This window comes from Lutra lutra, chromosome 1 (genome assembly GCF_902655055.1).
Source record: "Lutra lutra chromosome 1, mLutLut1.2, whole genome shotgun sequence".
Lineage (NCBI taxonomy): Eukaryota > Metazoa > Chordata > Mammalia > Carnivora > Mustelidae > Lutra > Lutra lutra.
In genome coordinates this window covers 110,324,772-110,345,773 of record NC_062278.1, presented here as the reverse complement: position 1 = coordinate 110,345,773, position 21,002 = coordinate 110,324,772, and the positions used below count along the sequence as shown (strand labels likewise).

The 21,002-nt window shown below is 39.6% G+C and overlaps 1 protein-coding gene across 2 annotated transcripts; it reads left to right on the top strand.

Moving 5' to 3' along the window:
• Positions 1-34: 34 nt before the first annotated feature.
• On the top strand, positions 35-20,968 carry TBCCD1 (TBCC domain containing 1). 2 transcript variants are annotated; one of them, XM_047732364.1, is made up of 8 exons: positions 35-390; positions 5,902-6,280; positions 9,474-9,629; positions 12,944-13,310; positions 15,141-15,327; positions 15,470-15,967; positions 17,008-17,158; positions 19,814-20,968. In XM_047732364.1, the coding sequence occupies exons 2-7, from the start codon at positions 5,945-5,947 to the stop codon at positions 17,135-17,137; spliced, it is 1,674 nt and encodes a 557-aa protein (XP_047588320.1). In that variant the 5' UTR covers positions 35-390; positions 5,902-5,944; the 3' UTR covers positions 17,138-17,158; positions 19,814-20,968. The 2 variants fall into 2 exon arrangements, with proteins under 2 accessions (XP_047588320.1, XP_047588312.1); XM_047732356.1 differs by lacking the exon at positions 35-390 and adding an exon at positions 2,519-2,635.
• The last annotated feature ends 34 nt before the right edge of the window (positions 20,969-21,002 follow it).

Sequence of the window (21,002 nt, the reverse complement as noted above, 5' to 3'; positions counted from 1 at the left end):
AGAAAATTACGTAAAAAGGCGGTAGGGGGGAACCGGGACCAAGACGGGGCACCCAAGGTACACGAATTCCCCCCGCCCTCCACCTCGGACTCTCCACCAATCACAAGGCACCGCTTCCAATACCGACCTATTAAGGGAGGGACGATTTATCTTGTTACAAGTCTGAGAATTTCATTCATACTGAACTTTACGCTGGATGCGGGAGCGGAGGGACACAGGAGAAATGGGCGGAGACGACTACTCTAAGCCAACCGTGAGGGCGAACGCGTTGCTTGAGATCTTATTTTACCCTCTTGGAACAAGCCCGGAAGAAAATTACCTCGGTTTCACTGAGAAGAGGCCGTGGACGCAGCCAGGTTTGGATTCGGATTCAGCTTCCATCACTTAGCGGTGAGAACATCCCTCTTCCCTTGCCCCCTCCCTCTCTAGCCTAAACTTTATTTACAAACCTGAGGCGAAACATTTTACTGGCAGTGTTGTGAAATTTTAATGGGAGGAAAGCTGTAAACTGTTTAGCATAGCGTCTGGCACACTAAGCCCGCAATGAATAACTATTATCACTCTTAGGAGAACTCTTTGATTCTCCCCACCTCCTTGTTCATGACAAAGTTCTAGGTGTCTCCCTTGATTCCGCCCCTGTATTCCCTATCCAAATCTTCGCCTTTAAACTATATCCTGAATCTGTCCACTACTGTTCATCTCCACTACATCTCTGCGCCAAGTCACATGATCCTAGCAAGACATCCTAAGTGACCCCTGCTTCAGTTCTTAATATTTTACTATCTCTTATTAACTCCTGACCCCCAGCCCCGTGATTTTTTGCAAGCATGTCAGATCATGTCATTCCCCTGCTCAAAACCCTCGAATGGCTTTTCATTGCACTTAACACCCCAACTCTTTATGCAGGCTTATAAAACTCTGTGTCTTAATAAAGCTGGGGAAAAATAATTTAAGCCCACTATGATCTGTGCCCTCACATAGTATACTCCTTATCATGTTCCAGCAAGACTAGTTTTTTTTTTTTTCCTTTTTTGAATACACCAAACTCATTCCTAAGGCCTTTGTTCTAGCTGTTCTCTCTGCCTGAAGCACTCTTCCCTTAGTTTCTAACATGAGTGACTCCTTTTTACACTCAGATCAGTTGAAATGTCACTACTTCAGAGAAGACTTCCCTGACCAATGAAAAATGGCCACTGCTGAGTCCCTTATTCTTACACCATCCTATTGTTTCCATCCCTACTGCCCACATTCACACAACCGTAGGCCAGTTTCAAGAGAGCATAATCTAAACTGTTCACACCTGAATAGGACAGCATCTTAGAACGGAGCCTGCCACAGAGTAAAAGTTGTTTCAATTGTGATCTTCCTATGCTGGCTTCTTATACTTCAGTCCTCAGATCAAACTTGACATTGATCCCCTCCTCCCCCTTCCAAACTTATAGCGTTTATTACATTACGAAACTGTCCAAAATTTTCCTTAATATGTATTATCTATTCCCCTTATTAAAATATGCACTCCAAGAAAGCAAGGAAGGATCTTATCTGTTTTGTTCACTGCTGTGACCCTAGTGGCTAGCACTGTGCCAGACCCACAGCTGTGCTCAATAATAATTCCTGTTGCAAAAAACAAAGGCATAGAGAGGGGACAGAATCTGTTCAAGGTCACTGAACTATTTAGTGGTGCAGCTTGAATTCTCACCCAGATCTGTTTGAATCCAAAGCCCCTATCTACCCTTGGCTCATACAGAGGTAAGGGGGACCACAAGGCTACTGCTTTCAGGAAGATGCCTACTGGAGGAGAGAGGCCACATAAAAGAGGAACTAAATTGCATTTTATGGTCATATTTACCTTTGCACCTCCTATTCAAGCCATATTCAAGCCACACCTATTCAAGCCATAAACGAACTAAGAAACCAGGAAATGGCTAAAATTCATTAAGTGGAGACTTCGAGAAAGAAGTGGTGTCTTCTGCAGGGTGGAATACAAAGAGGTTTCATGACGGATGTAATGTGGCGGGAGAGCTAAGAAAGCTAGCCTGCGGGCTCTTTTGTTAAGGAGCTGATAATGCCCCGGCTCTCGCTTCAGACCGCAGGGGTTTCTATCCTGGCTGCTCTCTTGTTGTGACCTTAGGGGTGTGTTACTTCCACCTCTCTACGTCCTAGTTTAGCTGTAGGTAAAACAAACGTACTCAACTTAAAGGGCTCTTGGGAAGACTGAGATAATACAAAGGTGCTTTGCTTTACACAGGGCCGGCCCGCAGTGAACACTAAAAATGTAAACTGTCATTGTCATTACATTACTGATCAAAGCGTGCCGACCTTACCAGCAGCTATTGGCTGACTATGGATGCGCAGAGCAATAGAAAACTTCCTACTTCTCTGGACTGAAAGGCGCGATACCAGAAGCGGCCGGGTCCGGCTCCAGGTCCCAGTGCCGAGGACTCTTGGTCTCAGCAGAGCTAGTTCTCAGCCCCCGGGAAAAGCGGGAGGCCGCTCTAGCAATGTCAGCCTCCAGTTCTCGGTGGTGCTTGGCCTGGCGCTTGCGCAGTAGGGGAGACGGCTGGCGAGAGGCGGGCCGGGCGAGCAGGGCGCGGCGGCGCGCGGAGGGTGCGGCGGAGCGGCCCTGCCTTCGCAGGTAACCGCGCGCGGGCCGGCACCTGGGACGGAGGGCGGGCCGGGGAGGCTACCTTTTGGATCGTCAGGTCTCGGGTTCGCTACGGAGTTTGCCGGCTGGGACTCCCCGGTTCCCAGAGTCCGGCCGGGCAGCTCGCGCGGCCGGGACCGGGACAGCGTCGGAGGTGGCGGCAAAGCCCCGGGAGGACGGCTGTGGATCTGACGCCCATCTCACCGCTTGAAAAACCCCACCCCAGCGCTCCCAGGGGCTGCTTTTGAGAGGGAAAGAGCCCATGTTTAGGAATTTAGCCCTCTAGAGTTTCAGGATTCATTCCCCAGGATCTGGCTTTGGGCTGCGCACTTCAGGAACAGGATTTCAGGATCTCGCAGCCTCTTTTATTTGGGGGCGAACTAAGATCTTCCTCACGTAACTTTCATCTCTTTTCCTCAGAGCAGCGCTAAGCCATTCCCGTGTGCGGAGACAGTTACCGTTTACCCTTTCACACCCTTCTTTTGCGTTTCGTGCTCTCACGTTCTTTTACCTGGCCCTATGTGGCCTCACTTCCAAAGCCACTCGTTCTGGTAATCCTCTTCTGGATCCATTCCCATTTTCTGGAGATTTTCCCAAAAGCTGGGTTCCTAAAGTACGTTTGTAAGACGGTTCTCAAGTCAGACAGACGAGTTCTTTTTTTTTTTTTTTAAAGATTTTTTATTTATTTATTTGACACAGAGAGATCACAAGTAGGCAGAGAGGCAGGCAGAGAGAGAGGAAGGGAAGCAGGCTTCCCGCTGAGCAGCGAGCCCGATGCGGGACTCGATTGATCCCAGGATTCTGGGATCATGACCTGAGCCGAAGGCAGCGGCTTAACCCACTGAGCCACCCAGGCGCCCCCAGACAGACGAGTTCTAATCCAGGGTGGTGCCAACCTAAGTATGGGACTTCGGGTAAGTCCCTTAACTTCTTCAAGCCCCAGTGTGCTTATCTGGAAGTGGGGACGATCATATTATCCCTAGGTGGTTGAGGACAAAAAGAGGTGCAGAACGAAAAGTATTTAGAGTGCTACCTTGAACATAATAAGCGTCCGGTTAATGTCAGTTATTTTTTGACCAGGTAATTCCCCAAAGAAGCATGACGTTTTCTTGGAATGAAATGGAAAGTATAATAATAGCAATAAAACATTTTCCATCGTCATATAAAGAAGGTTTTTTAGTGATGTTACTTAATGCCGAGGAGTGCTCATTGGTCAAGTGGTCCTTGATGGTACCTTGGTCAAGTGATGGTGCAGTTTGATACAGTCATCTTGGAAAGCAATGGAAATATGCCAAGAACTTTAGAAATGTAACTTACTTCATTTAACCAATGCATATCTGAAAAATTTCTTGGAAATAATCATAGGGCAGAAAATTTGCAGAAAGATGGTAATTATAGCATTATTTATAATTTTGAAGCATTTAAATTTTGTTTTATTATTTAAATTGAAGTATAGTTGATATACATTATATTAGTTTCAGTTGTATAACATAGTAATTTGACAATTATATACATTACAAAATACCACTGGGGCACCTGGGTGGAGCAGTTGGTTAAGCCTTGGACTTGGTCTCAGTTCAGGTCTTGATCTCAGTTGTGAGTTCAGGCTCTGTGTTGGGCTTCACACTGGGTGTGGAGCCTACTTAAACCAAACAAAACAACACGCACAGTAAGTGTAGTTGCCATCTGTTCTGTTACCATACAAAGTTACTACAGTATTATTGGCTATATTCGCTCTACTGAACTTTTCTTCCCTGTGACTTAATTGTTTTTTTTTTTTAAGATTTTATTTATTTATTTGACAGACAGAGATCACAAGTAGGCAGAGAGGCAGGCAGAGAGAGAGGGAAGCAGGCTCCCTGCCGAGCAGAGACCCCGATTCGGGGCTCAATCCCAGGACCCTGGGATCATGACCTGAGCCGAAGGCAGAGGCCTTAATTCACTGAGTACCCAGGCGCCCACTTAATTGTTTTATAACTGGAATTTTATACTTCTTAATCCCCATCACCCTTCACCTACATTTAAATTTTCTACAGTGGAAAATTTTAACATATATGGAAGTAGAAAGCCACCATATGCCCATTACCCCACTTCAACAATGATTAGTATCTTGCCTATCTTATTTTAAACCTACTTAGTGTCCAAAAATAGGAGGACAGGTGAATAAACTAGGGTACCTTTATGTAGAGTGCTTTGAAGCTTTTAAAATAACAGAATTGTATATATGCTATTATCATGAGTTTGAAAATTCAAAAACTAACATCCAATTTGCGTAGAAAAAGAGATGGAAAGGAAGTACAACAGAATATTAACTAGTTTCCCTTGGATGGTGGAACAGTGGATGATTTCCCCCCTTCTGTTTTTAGATATATTATAAGTATTCCATAAAAATTATGTATTGTTGTTATAACAAAGAAACAACAAACAAAATCTGAAGGCACTGCACCTGAACTCAGTACAAAGAATATGCCAGAGCAGCTCCACTGTTACAGAGAATAAAGATATCTCTTTCTGCAGCCAGCATTTGTGGGAGCATTCGTCTGCCACATCATGTTAGTGTTTCATATTGAACTAAATGTCAGCCAACAAGTCCACATCTTTAACCTACCATCTGCTCTGTGTAAGTGATTTGACTCTGAAATTTTATTCCCCTTATTTTGACTAGCATTGCCCCTCAGGGTAGGCAAAGATTTCCTGTGAAGAGATGTCTCTCCCATTTCTTCTTTTCTTTCTTTCCTGAGCAGGATTCCAACTTACTTCATGCATTTTTACACTCTCCCTAAAACAACCACTTTGCACCGTTTAAGTAAGATAATTTTGTTTTATCACAGAAGTTTTCTTATTTAAATCGGTTGTAGTAACATCTGACCAAAAATTTATTCTGCACTTGGTTGATAAACTGGATCTTCTTCTTTTTTTTTGGTAAAGATTTTATTTATTTATTTGACAGAGAGAGAGAGAGAGATCACAAGCAGGCAGGCAGAGAGAGGAGGGAACAGGCTCCCTGCTGACCAGAGAGTCCAATGCGGGGCTCGATCCCAGGACCTTGAGATCATGACCTGAGCTGAAAGCAAATGCTTAACACTCTGAGCCACCCAGATGCCCTGGATCTTACTTTTAAATTGACAAATACCTCTTTAAACAGTGAAGGAAGGGGATCATCTTAAAGAAAATGTGTAAATGGAAAAAACAACAACAAGAAAATGTATAAATGAGTTTTGTTTCAAATCAGTGTGTGAAAAACTTTTGTTTCCTAGGTATGCCAAGAAGCCTTATCACACAGATGTCCTTCGAGATAATATGGATCAGTCCGGAGTTCACCTCTGGGTGAAAGCAGAACCCTTTATAGTGGGTGCCTTGCAGGTTCCCCCTCCATCCAAATTCAGTCTTCACTATCTCAGGAAGATATCCACCTATGTGCGAACCCGGGCCACAGAAGGAGCTTACCCACGCCTATACTGGTCCACGTGGAGGCACATTGCATGTGGGAAGCTGCAGTTGGCTAAGGATCTGGCCTGGCTTTATTTTGAAATATTTGATAGTCTTGCAATAAAGACACCAGAGGAGCGCCTGGAATGGTCTGAGATTCTGTCCAACTGTATGTCTGAGGATGAAATTGAAAAACAAAGAAATAAGGTATGGATTTATATGTATGTGTATGTGTGTTTAATTATTTTGAGAAATAAACTATCTTTAATTTTTGTACTAGCTGTGCAGTGTGTGGTTTTAGGTTAATGGCTATTGTGATTCCAAAGTGCCATTTTTTTTTAACTGTTTCATTTGGGCAGTATTTAATGAATTAGTCCTTAGAAATCACTACTCACCTACTTCCAAAGCACTAATGTTACAAAAACCCTGTAATTGAGGGAAATGCTTTCACTGACTTTAAAAATATTTTAAGGTGAGTGAGTGGCTATGAATCATTGATATGTTACAGTTAGAGAACCTGACTAATTTTCAGTGAGGATCTCCTATGTGCTGGGATTCAAAGATGACTGGAACAGCATCTCTGCCCTCTTCGAGCTCTTAGACTAGTAGGGGAAGCTGGAGTGTAAAAAAAAAAGTGCTGTTTGATAGTGTGGAGTGTGTAATAGAGTGTGCATAGAGTACAGAAATAGGATAGGGAAGAGAATGGTTAGTTCTGGTGATGGGAAAAGACTTCACAGAGAAAGTATATTAATCAGAGTAGGCTCATTACAGTAACAGGCAATCCTGCCATTTCAGTGGCTTAGCACAGTAACAGTTTTTTCTCATTCATGCAGCAGTGTAACACGGGGCATCTGGTTGGATGAGTCTCTAGGCTGCTGTTGTACAAGCAATGACTCAGGGATGTAGTCATCTTCTATCTTCTGGAGCCACAATGTTATTAGCTTTGCTGCAGTTAAAAACAAACAAAAATGACATTCTAATGGCCTACAGTAACAAAGGTTTGTTTCTTGCTTATTTTACACGCAGCCTGCACTTTAGCTAGGGCTAATGGTTATGGCTTGGTTTTGTGTGTCTACTCATTTGGGAACCCAGGCTGAAGAAACATATTCTGTATAGTTAATGCCTATTCTGTGACAGAAGAGAAGAGCAGCAGAGCAGGAGAAAACTCATGATTCCTCTTAAAACTTTTTCTCTGATGGGACATAAACTGTAACTAGTTTCATTCCATTGGCTAAAGCTTTGTTATATGTCTGTGTCTAAAATCAGGAAGATGGGCAGCTAAACTACTTCACAGTAGATAGGGAAATCCCCTGGCCATGGATCAGGCTGTATAAGCCTCCTAGAGGATGTGGAAGTGAATAATTGCATAATTATAATAATTATAATAAAAAAGTTTGCCCCAGCAGTGCCCACTAGGGCCTCAGAGTCCTTCACTTCCATTTCTTCGTGGAGCATTTTTGGGAGAGTTGAAAGTGGCGTTTGTCATTCACCCACATTCCATTGACTGTAACCCAGTTATACCATGTCTAACTTCAAGGGAGGCTGAGAAATGCCATCTAAATATGGGCCCAGGAAGAAAAATTTTTTAGTTAGTATCTAGAAAAATATTTAGTTAGTATCTAGCCACTCTCTGCCACATGGGGTAGTATCTAAATAAAGTTTGGAAATTGAAAAGTTTGCCATGAGAGGAAGGACATTATAGTTATTCATTAATTAAATGTTGAGTGCCTACTGTGTGTGAGGTACAGTACTAGATGCTGGATTCAGAGATTAATCAAACCTTCAAGAAGCTCCACAGATTTTTTTGAGTGCTTATTATGTGCTAGATTCTATGCTATGTACTAGGAATGTAAAAGTGAAAAAGATGAGAATCTTAAAGTCTCATGAAGAGGAAGGTATATGAATAATAGTAATATAACATAATTGTTAAATGGAAGTAGGTATAAAATCAAGGAATTTTGCTGAGTGAAAAAAAGCCAATTCCAGAAGGTTACATACTGTATAATTCCATTTATATAACACTCTTGAAATGACAAAATTATAGAGCTAGAGAACAGGTAAGTGATTGTCAGGGATTAAGGAAGGAGTGAGGGTGGGAGGGAAGTAGGAAGTAGGTGTGGCTATAAAAGGGCAACATGAGAGATCCTTGTGTAGATGGAAATGTTCTGTAACTTGGCTGCATCAATGTCAACACCCTGATTGTGCTACTGTATTATAGCTTTGCAAGATGGGAAACTGGATACAGTGTACATGGGATTTCTCTGTTAGTTCTTAAAACTGCGTGTGAATCTACAATTATCTCAAAAAATTTAATTAAGAAAGTAGCATTTTAAAAAATATGTAGATTTATGGGGTTCTGATTGACAGTTGATCAAACAGGTCTAGGTGGTCCTGAGAATCCGTATTTTTCAATTCCCTGGTTATATAGTGGGTTTTAGCCAGGTTGGGAAGCAGAGTGAATAGAGCTATAGTATCAGATGTATTACATTTTTGTGTCTCCTGTATGTGTATGGGAATGGATATATGAGGGTAATCATGAGCTTCAAATCCTGAGCTTCAATACCTTTCTTCGAATAAGAAATGATTTATAAACACCTCTCAGACCAATAGTATTTTTTTAAGTCAAATACTCTTAAGAACTTGATGCAGGGGGCACCTGGGTGGCTCAGTGGGTTAAGCCTCTGCTTTCAGCTCAGGTCATGATCTCAGGGTCCTGGGATCGAGTCCCACATCAGGCTCTCTGCTCAGCAGGGAGCCTGCTTCCCCCTCTCTCTCTGCTGGCCTCTCTGCCTACTTGTGATGTCTCTCTCTGTCAAATAAATAAAATCTTTAAAAAAAAAAAAAAAGACCTTGATGCAAACCTGAGTCCTCCTCCCCCACAAAATGCAATTTCATAATTTGTAATTCATAATTTCAAAGATTACATACAATTTCAGATCTTGCATTAATATCCTAAACTTTTTTGAAAAGTCTGTGAGACTTAAGTTAGACTAAACTGCATATTTTGGCGAAATTTCCTTCTTCCTTTCTTCCATTTATTTATTCAAATGACTAAAGTTTGTCTTTTTTTTTTTTTAACTGCAATTTTAAACTTCTGAAATACTATACTTTTAAAAAAATATGTACTTCATCCTCTCCTCTTCATTGATTCTGGGGAAAGAATGTCTATGGCCATAGAGGCTGCATAGCTTTCCGAGAAGGTAAGTGACTCTAGTTTAATTCGTTTTTGAAACTCCTATATCTGGGTATCAGAAGCATACATATCAAATGCCAGCCACTTTTTACATTTTTCTTTTTAGGATTTGTGAACTGTTGTGAATTTGTTTTGCTGTATTAATTGTAGACTAGGAACTGATATGGTTTAGGACATGTATTCATCATCTCTTTTCTTTTTGGCCAGCTTTCAGTGAACACCCTACAGTTTCTGCTCTTCTTATACATACAGCAGTTAAACAAGGTCTCCCTGAGGACATCTTTGATTGGAGAAGAGTGGCCTAGTCCCAGAAACAGATCTCAGTCTCCTGACTTGACTGAAAAATCCAGTTGCCATAATAAGGTACTGTTTAAATCTTGGTCTTCTTCTTTGAAAGGGACAATTTACGAAGGAGATGATTTGCCTTCATTAAAAATCATGTTGGGATTACTTATGTAAGCGAGTCCTTTGTTGGTGTATTTTGTTTGCCTTTTTCGTTTCTTTTCCTATTATAAAACAAAATAAATATTTGCAATCTTCGTCCAAGTAGAGAAGTACTTTCCATTCATTCCTTCAGTGACACAAAAATCACATGATTTGAGGACAGATTATTCACTGTACTCTCATTAGCATTCTCGTTTTTGCAAATGTTAACGAATTTGAATCTACTGATTTGACTAAGTTAGGATAAATGAGAAGATGTAGTATTTACAAAGTCTGTTGAAATCTACTGAAAAAATTTCTACAAAAATACCTTCTTATGTGTTTAAGTGATATGCTTTTATATACTTCAGCTCAGCATGCTTGTGTCATATGATGACATATTTATGTCATATGATGTGACAACCTAGAAGTTAAACTTAACTGCCTCACATTGTGAGTTTTAGAAACTGTGTCATTTCTTTTCTCTTTTTCTAAAGAAAACTGAAATGTTTTTACCTGTTTATGTCAAAGTATTCTAAAAAATCTTAAGCAAAACATAGATCTCAGTATGACTGCCATGCACAAGTTCTTTAAAAATGTTCTGAGGCAAACAGCAGCAACAAAAACTTTTCTGATATTTGGTACTTTTATAATCTCCTTTTTCAACTAAACCTATCCACCTGTATGTTGCATGATAAGATTCCTTCTGGTTGTGCTTCTCATTTTTCCTGCTCACTCTTCTTCATGAGCTCCCCACTGGCCCCTACACACCACTATTCCCCCAGGATTCTGCCTGGGGCAATTTTATCTTCTCGCTAGACATATTCTTTAAACATAATTCTTCTCATGACTTCACATATCTCAATGACTCCTGAGTTTGTCTTCATCCTAGATTTCCCTCCTCATGTAGGTGTTCTGTCTATACCTGAAATTCAGAATGTTCAAGTCCAGGTGTATTAGCGAGGCCAGTCATTGTCTGTCTTTCCACATGAATGGGCACCATGTAGAGATGGGGTTTTGAACTAAGGTGGTCTGCATTCAAATTGGCTCTTACATTCAATATCACATGATTTTAGGCAAGTTGGTTAACTTTCCTGGGCCTTGGCTTCTCTTTTGTAAATGGGGATGGTAATGCCTATTTCTGAGTGGTTGTGGGAATCTAGAATACATTAGCGTGAGACTTGTTGCGCAGTAAGCATCAGCAAATGGTGACTCTTAGTTTGTGCTATAGAATGACCTCTCCGAACAACTGATTTAGACCAGATATGGACACATTCATAGGTATGTATTTGAAATTGGTCTGCTTTGAATGGACGACCCGGCCCAAGCAGTGCCCCCAGAAACTGAAGTAATTACTAGTTTGTGCTGGGTGCTTGAGCTGGGAGCGCAGGTAGCATTGGTACCAGAATAGCCACCATATTCATGGGTGACCTGGAGTTATGAGGGATTAGAAACTCTGAGGTAGTCGGAGAAAAAGACAAGAATGGAACAGACATGTAGAGATGCTGGCGAGAGAGAACCAGGAGGCTCAAGATGGCCTTCCAGTTGCACTTATGATGAGACCTACCTATACTTCAGTTTGGGAGACGACTGTGTGTCCCTACAGTAAAATCTCCCTTTACTCAAATTGACTTATATTCCTGAAGCCAGAGAACGTTACCACCAGCTACCAATGCTCATTCTCTTAGCACCCATACCTAGTTTCTGTCAAGTCTTTCTTATTCTGCCTCGAAATAACTCTGATTTAAAAATCTGTCCCTCTTTGAGTGGCTGGCTCAGTGGGAGGGGTATATGCAACTCTTGAGCTCAGGGTTGTGAGTTCAAGCCCCACTTTGGGTGTAGAGTTTACTTTAAAAATAAAATCTTTAAAAATAAGTTCTGTCTCTTTTCTTCCTCTTATATAGGTCATACTGACATTTGGGGGAGGCCTTGATTTCTATAATTAGGTCCTACCTGGTTACCCTGCTTTTAGTCTACCCTCCACCACAGCACTTTCTAAATGCAAAAGGATTCTGTTGGTTTTTGTCAAGACTCCCATCAGTAATTATCATTGTCACTATTGTTTTCATCTCGTGCTCCACGAGATGAGAGCCTGCTGTGGGTGAGGGGATGCAGTAAGAGGTGAAGAGTGGCCGCTCTGCTTTGACATGGTCTGTGGTGTCTCAGTGAGAGTGTATTAGAAAGAAAAATAGGTTTAGCTATTTAGAAAACAGTTTTAAAGTCCCTGGCACACAAGATAAAGCCCAGATGCTTTAGTGTTTTAATAGGCCTTTCATGATTGGTCCCTACTACCAGTTTTCTGAACACAGCAGGTAATGTTACTGCTGTGGATCTTTGCATATGCTATTCCCTAGGCCTAGAATGCCTTTTTTCCTTGTCTGTTGGCATAACTACCAGCATTAATCAAGAATCTGTCCAAACAGCACTCTGATGATTTTTTTTTCCCCAAGAGGGGTTCCTTATTCCTCTCAGGCTCATAGCATGTCTTTACAGATCTCTGCTGTAATTCTTATCTCATTGTATAATAGTTGCTTGTATTGTCTTTTCACTACTTAGGCTCTGAGTTCTTGAGGATAAGAACTATGTCCTATTCAGTTTGCATAACTTATCACCTAACACTGCTCATACCATATAAGAGATATTCAAGAAATACATGTCAAATGAATGAGCCAAGTTACTGAGACATCTGCCAACTCAAAGCTTATTCCAAAAGTGGTAACTTCTCTTAAATCTAGCTACTGTAAGGGTAGTTGCATTGTTTCATCCAGTGGAATTTGAAACTCCTCCTGTAATAAGAGAAGGTAAATAAAGAAAGCCCGTGTTTCATGGAATGAATGTCCAAGGTGGCTATTTTTATGTTAGATCTGTAACTTACTTACTAGCCATGTGACCCTGGGCGGGTTTCTTAACCTTTCTGTATCTCCACTTCCTCATTTGTAAAATGGGCATGGTAACAGCATCTATTGCAGGATTCTTGCTAGGATTATTAAATATGTTGAAGTTTGTACAACACTTTGTGGTTGGCGCACACTAAGGTTTAGCTATAATATTACTTTTGAACTAGCTAAGGAAGGGAGAGATTCTGTTTATGCCTATCACATAATATCAAAAAATCATTATAAGGTTTATATTGTTGCCTTAAATGCTTTTTTAGGAGATGAGGCAAAGTAGAAATACAAAATAACTAAAATATACAATTTTCAGGTCTTATAAAATCTGTTCTATTAAGAGTGCTTTATTTTGATATTTTTTAGAACTGGAATGATTACAGTCACCAAGCATTTGTCTGTGATCATCTGTCAGATCTCCTTGAGCTACTTTTAGATCCAGAACAACTCACTGCATCATTTCATTCGACCCATAATAGTCTAGTCTCTCGCGAAGCTGTTGTGGCCCTCAGCTTTCTTATTGAAGGTACAGTGAGTAGAGCCAGGAAGATATACCCACTTCACGAACTAGCCCTGTGGCAACCACTGCATGCAGAAAGCGGCTTCTCACGGATCTCTAAGACCTTTTCTTTCTACAAGCTGGAAGCCTGGTTGAGAGCCTGTTTGACTGGGAATCCATTTGGTACATCTGCTTGCCTTAAGTCTGGAAAGAAATTGGCTTGGGCTCACCAAGGTATTTTTTTAGTATTTTAATATATGTTAAATTGAATGACAAGTTAAGGAACCTAATATTCTCTGGTGTATTAATAATGATACATCTTCTATAGACCTACAAAATATTGCTACTATAAGAGAGAAAGAGGGAACTGTTCTCTTTTGTCTATGACTTTTTTTGTCAAGGCAGCAGTAGTCTGAGAGAGTTGATTTCAGAGTCCGGGTCATTCTGGTCACAGTTAATGGAACTCCAGCTTCAGTCATTTGTCTCTTTGCTCTGCTTTTCTCTCTTCTGATCCTTTCTCCCTCGCCTTCTCTTGTGCTCATTTGTTGAGGGCCTTCCTGTTTTCTCCACACCACAGCTGAATTTGACCATTCCACGGTTACAACCTCAGAGAGTTGTTGTAAAAATGGGGTCCTTTTAAGGTACACAGACACAAACAGATGAGACTTTTCTAAATTGGAAATGTCAAGTTAAGGTAGAGAAAATCTGGCCTTGGTTGCTCAGATACCTATTTCTGACAGTCCGGCGATGGCTCACAGGATAGGTTCAGGGGCGGTATGACTTCTGGGGGCCCAGGTATAAGTTTAAAGAGGAGCAGATGTCTACACTGAGATAAATGCCAGGCAAAATTAATGAAAAAAGGAAAAAAACATGAACTATAGTTCCACAATCTCTGAATTTCAGAGATAAAGAAAAAAATAGGTTCCATGTAATTTTAAAAAATCAGTTTTGTGTCAAATTTTTATAATGCTAAAAAACAAAATGATTGAACAATGTCTACACACTCTAAAGCAAAAAGATTGTGATCCAAGAATTCTATATCCAACCAACCTATTGCTCGAGTATGAGGTCACAGACTTCCAGATATCTAAGGGTCCCATAAATATATAGGATACTACATAATTCTTGATGGTGATAAAAGAATATAGGCTCAGGCAAGTTTTTAAATGTTGTTACAGTAGTCCTTAAGTAAGAAGAGTATATCTAACCTTTTTAGGATTATACCAAAATGTTAGCGGAGCTAGATAATAAGATCACAAGTAATTTGTATCTTCTTTTACCACTAGTTATTTTAAAATTATTTACAAAAGCCATGTATTACTTATTTAATAAAAGGAAGCATTAAGAATTGGTAATTTTTTTTTAAAGTAATAGCATACTTATGTGACCTCTTCATATTTGACTAGTATTCTTTAAGGGATGTCCTGCTGGCTTTCAGAGAGGTACTGTCTTAGAAGCCAATCACATAACGGTGGGACTGTATAAGGAGGGCAACCCCTGCACAGAGTTTTTGAGTGTCAGTTTGTGCAAGGCACTGTGTATGAAAGGAGTTTGTGCTCTCAGTTACTAATGATGTAGGGATCAAAGGCCTGAATCCAAATAGAATTCATGGAATGATGTGGTAAGTAGCTTAGGAGGGGGTTGGAATTAGTATTGTGGTGATTTAAAGAGATTATTTATGGATTGGTATGATAAATTAAAGCAACTTGGAGACGATACTTGAGTTGGTGAGTTGGGCCAGCTCTAGCCACATGACCTTAGGCACATTACTTGAAAGATACACATGGAAAAAAAAAAAAAAAAAAACCACCTTAGATCTGTAGGGAGTCTTAATGGACTAGAAGTTTTAAACAATTTTTATCACAGAAAATTATGAAATATTGCAAACATACAGAAAACACAGAGAACAGTATAGCAAATACCTCTTTACCCAATGTCCAGATAGAACATTTTTCCAAAGCTTACTTGTATCTGATTTTAGACACTTACACACATAGGCATATGTAATCTCATATGGTTGTTTTTCTTTTATTGAAACTTACCTCATTTATTTTTCTTAAATAGTTGAAGGGACGACCAAAAGAGCTAAGATTGCTTGTAATACACACGTGGCCCCTCGGATGCACCGCATGGTGGTGATGAGCCAGGTTTACAAGCAGACCTTGGCCAAGAGCTCAGATACTCTGGTGGGGGCACATGTGAAAATTCATCGTTGCAACGAGTCTTTTATATATCTGCTCTCTCCCTTACGGTAAGCATGGTTCTGATATTTTGATTTTTTCTTTGAACTGGGATTGATCCTCTTTTGCCATCAGAGAATAATTTTGTAGTCAGCTGTTCTTTTAATCTTACTCTCATTCAGAGGAATTTACCTCATTTTTTTCATTTTTCAGATCTGTGACCATCGAGAAATGCAGGAATAGCACCTTCGTGTTGGGCCCTGTACAGACTGCTCTTCACCTCCACAGCTGTGACAACGTTAAAGTCATTGCTGTTTGCCATCGTTTGTCCATCTCTTCTACAACAGGCTGCATCTTTCACATTCTGACGCCTACACGCCCCCTTATTCTCTCTGGAAACCAGGCAGTAACTTTTGCCCCTTTTCATACCCATTATCCAATGCTGGAGGATCACATGGCCAGGACTGGCCTCGCTACGGTGCCTAACTATTGGGATAATCCAATGATTGTGTGCAGAGAGAACTGCGACACGAGTGTCTTCGGACTCTTACCACCTTGTGAATTCTATGTATTTATTATCCCCTTTGAAATGGAAGGGGACACAACAGAGATACCTGGGGGTCTTCCGTCTGCATATCAGAAAGCACTGGGTCAAAGAGAACAGAAGATACAAATCTGGCAGAAAACTGTGAAGGAGGCTCGTTTGACAAAGTGAGTGTTTCCTAGAGAAGAATTTGTCTTATGTAAAACCCCATGAGAAAACAAATTAATCTGTACATGTGTACAGCTGCACTAAAGTAATAAAAAAGATGTAATGTGTCTTTTGTTAAGGTCAGTATTCCAGGCTTTTTGGTTGGGGGATGGGAGCAAGTAGATATTCAAGAATTAGACTCCCTTCTTTTCGGAAGCTTTAGTTGATAGTTAACTTATGTGTATGAAAGATCATATGTAGAACATGCCACATGATCCAATACTTACATGAATTGGTTTTAGTTTTTAATTCTCTAAACTGTATCATTGGTTCTCAACTTCGGTTGTGCAACAGTCTTCCAAGAGGCTTGTTCAAAATATGGATTTCCTGACTCCTCCATACCACAGACAGACTCTCCGAGGGCGGATTCCTAATGCTGCTCCATGGACTAATGCTAGTTCTTGTCCAAGTTTTCCCTAATCCATGGTAAAATGTGAAAAATAAGTACAGTGTTGTAAAACAAAGCTAAATTTAGTCCGCTTAAAATGTTGTTTTTTATTCTGAAATTATATCCTTCCTAAACTTGGGGTGCTAAAATATCTTATTTCTAGATTACATGCTTATGATAGTAGATGGTTGTGGTTTACTACATTCACCACAATATTTTATCTCAAGGGTACTGGTCTTTCAACTCTAGAACCCAGGGACATGCTATACCTTTAATAGAGGTTCAGGACACATCAGTGTGGGTGGTCAGGGATGATTTATAGAAGTAGAATTTGTGTTGGACCTGGAAGAATTAGCAGTGTTTGGATAGGAGCTGAGGACTGGACAGAATACTTTTATGGTGCATCTGACCAATCTTTTTTTTCCTTTGGGGTGGGAGGGGTGGCGGTGTTACAGTGTCAAGAACTGAACAGAGCAGTTATCTGGAGGGAATAAATGGAGAACTAGAAATAATTTTAATGTCTATCCCATTAAAGTACTGTATAATCACCTGGAATAAAATGAACATGAATTAGTGTTCTTACATTCTTTTTGCTCTTGATGGCGCTTTTAGGGATCAAAGGAAGCAGTTCCAGGTACTTGTGGAGAATAAGTTTTATGAGTGGCTGATTAACACGGGACATCGCCAACAGCTGGACAGTCTTGTGCCCCCTGCTGCCGGCTCCAAACAAGCAGCAGGATAAGACACCTACGTGGAAACACTGGTGGGCATTTATAATGTAGACCACTTAGAACAAATTATCTTGGGAAAATCTTACAAGCATGCTGCAGAATATGATGTTACTGGCCACTGCCTCTTTTTCTCTGCCAGGCCCACTAGCATATACAGACTTTTACATACCCATTTTTACCACATCTTATAGTGAAGACCAACCAAACTATTCCATAGGTGGAGCCTATGGAATAATGGGCAAATATTAACAGCCAAGTTTTGTCTTCTTTGCTTCTTACCTAGTATAGGTTGTACTGTTCAAAGATACTACTTTCCCCATACATAGCTTTCAGTTGTATTTCCCCTTTCTAACACATCTCTCGTCTTTCCCATCACCCACACAGAAATCAACTGATATTTGTTAATTACACATAACATTAATAAATTAAGATTTAATCCAAATGAAGATTTGAATACTGAACACTAGAAGATCACAGATCCAATAGAAGAGAGCATGGATACAGACAAATTCATTAGAAGTCCTTTAATCTAGGGCGCCTGGGTGGCTCAGTGGGTTAAGCTGCTGCCTTCGGCTCGGGTCATGATCTCAGGGTCCTGGGATCAAGTCCCGCATCGGGCTCTCTGCTCGGCGGGGAGCCTGCTTCCCTCTCTCTCTCTCTCTGCCTGCCTCTCTGTCTACTTGTGATCTCTCTCTGTCAAATCAATAAATAAAATCTTTAAAAAAAAAAAAAGTCCTTTAATCTAAATAAAAAATATTCTCTTTTTTAATACAGAAATTAGTTTACTTTTCTATTTTGAAGCCTTATTAAAGACTAACAATAGGAAAACAGATAAAGGATTTCAAATAGTTCACAGACAAATACAAACACAAAGATATCTTTACTTACAATTAATGTAAGATACTGTTTTTCTTCTATCAGATTGGCAAGGATCAAAAGCTGGTATATAACACTGGTAAGGTATTTTGTTTACCACTGGAAAAAGTGTACATTTGTACAACATCTTTAGAGGATAATTTGACAAAATAAAAATTGTAAATGCACACATTCTTTGACTTAGCAATTTCACTTCTTAGAACTTATCTTATAGATACACCCATGTATGTAAAGATCTGTTTAAAAAATATGTTCATTGCAGCATTGTTTAAAATAGCTGTAGACTAGAAACAACCGAAGTGCTTTCCAATAGACGGCTGGTGCCTAATGCATTGGTTCCTCTATGTTAAAGAATGCATCTTTAAAAAGAATGAGGTCTATCTGTAGGTGAGATAGTAAATCTCTAAGCTGGGATTTGGAGGGGTGAAGGCAGAAGAGGACGAGTAAAATACCGCCTTGTCTGTTTGAAAAAAAAGAGGGGTTATCACATGGCTGTATGCTAATTATATGCCTTAAAAACTTCTAAAAGGACATAAATCATTGAAAGTGTTTGTCTTTGAGAAAGGAGACTAGATATCTAGGGTGATTGAAAACTTATTCTTAATTTTTATTGATACAGAATTTACATACCATGAAATTCAGTGACTTTTATTAACATAGTGGCAAGTTTGTACAACCTTCACCACTAACAAATTCAGAATATTTTCATCTCCCTAAAAACAAAGCCCATACACATGGACAGTCACTCTTCATTTCTCAACCCCCAGTATCTTCTCTTTTCTCTAGTCCCTGGCAAACACTAATCTACTTTTTGTCTCTTGATTTGTCAACTCTGGACATTTCCTATAAATGGAATCTTTGGACATGTGGCCTTTGTGCCTGGCTTCTTTCGCTTAACATCATGGTCTTACGGTCATCTATGTTGTAGCATGTGTCAGTACGTCCTTCCTTTTTATGGCTGGGTAGTATTCCATTATATGGATATATCACACTTTATCTGTTCATCAGTTGATCTGAGATTTGAGTTGTTTCCCCTTTTCAGTTGTTTTCACTTTTATTGTGAATAATGTTGTTATGTACTTTAGTGTACAAGTTTTTGTGTAGACATTCCAATTCTCTGGGTACATACCTAGGAATAGAGTTGCAAGTTTATAGGTTTAACTTTTTGAGGAAATGCTGAACTGTTTTCCAAAACTGTAAAAACTTATTCTTGTTTATAGATTGTTTGCATTTTAAATTGTGTATTACTTATTACACACAAAAAAAGTTCATAATACTTAGTAAATGCTGAGATTAAGAATCAGGAATCTGGGGGCGCCTGGGTGGCTCAGTGGGTTAAAGCCTCTGCCTTCGGCTCCGGTCATGATCTCAGGATCCTGGGATCAAGCCCTGGGTCGGGCTCTCTGCTCAGCGGGGAGCCTGCTTCCTCCTCTCTCTCTGCCTGCCTCTCTGCCTACTTGTGATCTCTCTCTGTCAAGTGAATAAATAAAAAATCTTTAAAAAAAAAAAAAAAGAATCAGGAATCTGATGAGGATTAAAATCCAAAGGAAATGAAAACTATAAGAAGGTGAAATTTTAGTTGAGGCCAACCCTGAATAGCCTGCCACTTTTTTATGTCTTTTCTTCTATTATGAACTAAAGTGACCTTCAGAAAGAAAGAATATAATTAATCTTAAACCTTATGTATTTAGCACTTTAAACTCTTACCTGACCTTGATTTATATGATTTTGTAAATATAAGTTTTTTCTTACTATTTGCATGAAGGCAATAGAAAATTAAGTTAGTAATATTTTTCTCTTGTTATTTTCAGGGCCCTGGAAACAGGAGGGTGAATGGAAGATGGTACATGTCTTCAAACTCAATTGGGAAGATGCTCTTGCTGCTTAAGAGACATTGCAGTTTTTTCCTTCCTATTTAAGACCGTTCCTTGATTTCCATTCCATACTAATATATTACTGCTTGGGTCAAATTTTAGATGAACTTCTGACTATCTATCCTATAAACAAATGTATTGTTTATAGAACATCAGAAAGCTCATCTTTGTGTTGCCAAAATGAAGTTGATGAAGGCAGTTTCGTTGTATGTTAATATTGAAGTAACTGATTGTAGATTTGCAAGTAAATTTCACATTTTAATTTATATGATGAAAGGGTCTCATCCTTTCTATAGTTAAATAAGAATTTTATAGTTCTTTGAAACTATTTAAAAGGAAATTGCTACTCCTTTTAAAAATAATTGGAATGAAAGATAGTTTGTTGGTGTATAAATATAGCAGAAATAGTTTTATACAAAGATACTTTAGTCCTTAAAAGTATGAAGCAATGAAATTGTGTAAATTCTTTATTTTTCATTTTCTGCTTCACATTTTCAATAAGCAAACTCTAAAAAGTAATTTTCTCCTTTTGATAAAAAGATAGAGATTTAATTTTAGAAAAAGTTTTATGGGGGGAGGAAAGAATTTTTCCTCTATCCTAGGTTCTTTAGGCTTTAGTCTATTAATTAAATCGACATAAGACAGATTAACAGGAGGCAAACTATTTTAATTAGATATCTGTGGGTGCCTCATAAGAATATGAGTCCCAGGAACAAGTCAGGCAGTTGGCTTGTATGCCACCCTGACCTAAGTAATGGAATATAGGCCCAGGGCTTTAGAGGGGAGGAGAGTAATTCACAGTACGTTAAGAAGAGCAGATGTATGGCAGTTAGATGTTTGCCTTGTCATACAAATGGCTCATTCAGATTAAAACTTCCCTGTAGTAATAGCTTTCCTTCTGGGCCAGGCCCCCTATCTGAATTATTTTAGGTAGTTAAGGGAACTTTTTCTTGAATTTGCAGGGTCTTCATCACCTTTAACTCAAAATAATTCACGTACTAAAGGAGCACATTTTGGGGTCATGTTTTCTCCCTCTCAGTTACCAATGTCACTTCGTGATGTTATAGCAAAATAAAGTTTACATTTGATTGGGGAAGCTGTATTCTTTAAGATAAAGGAAAAAGAA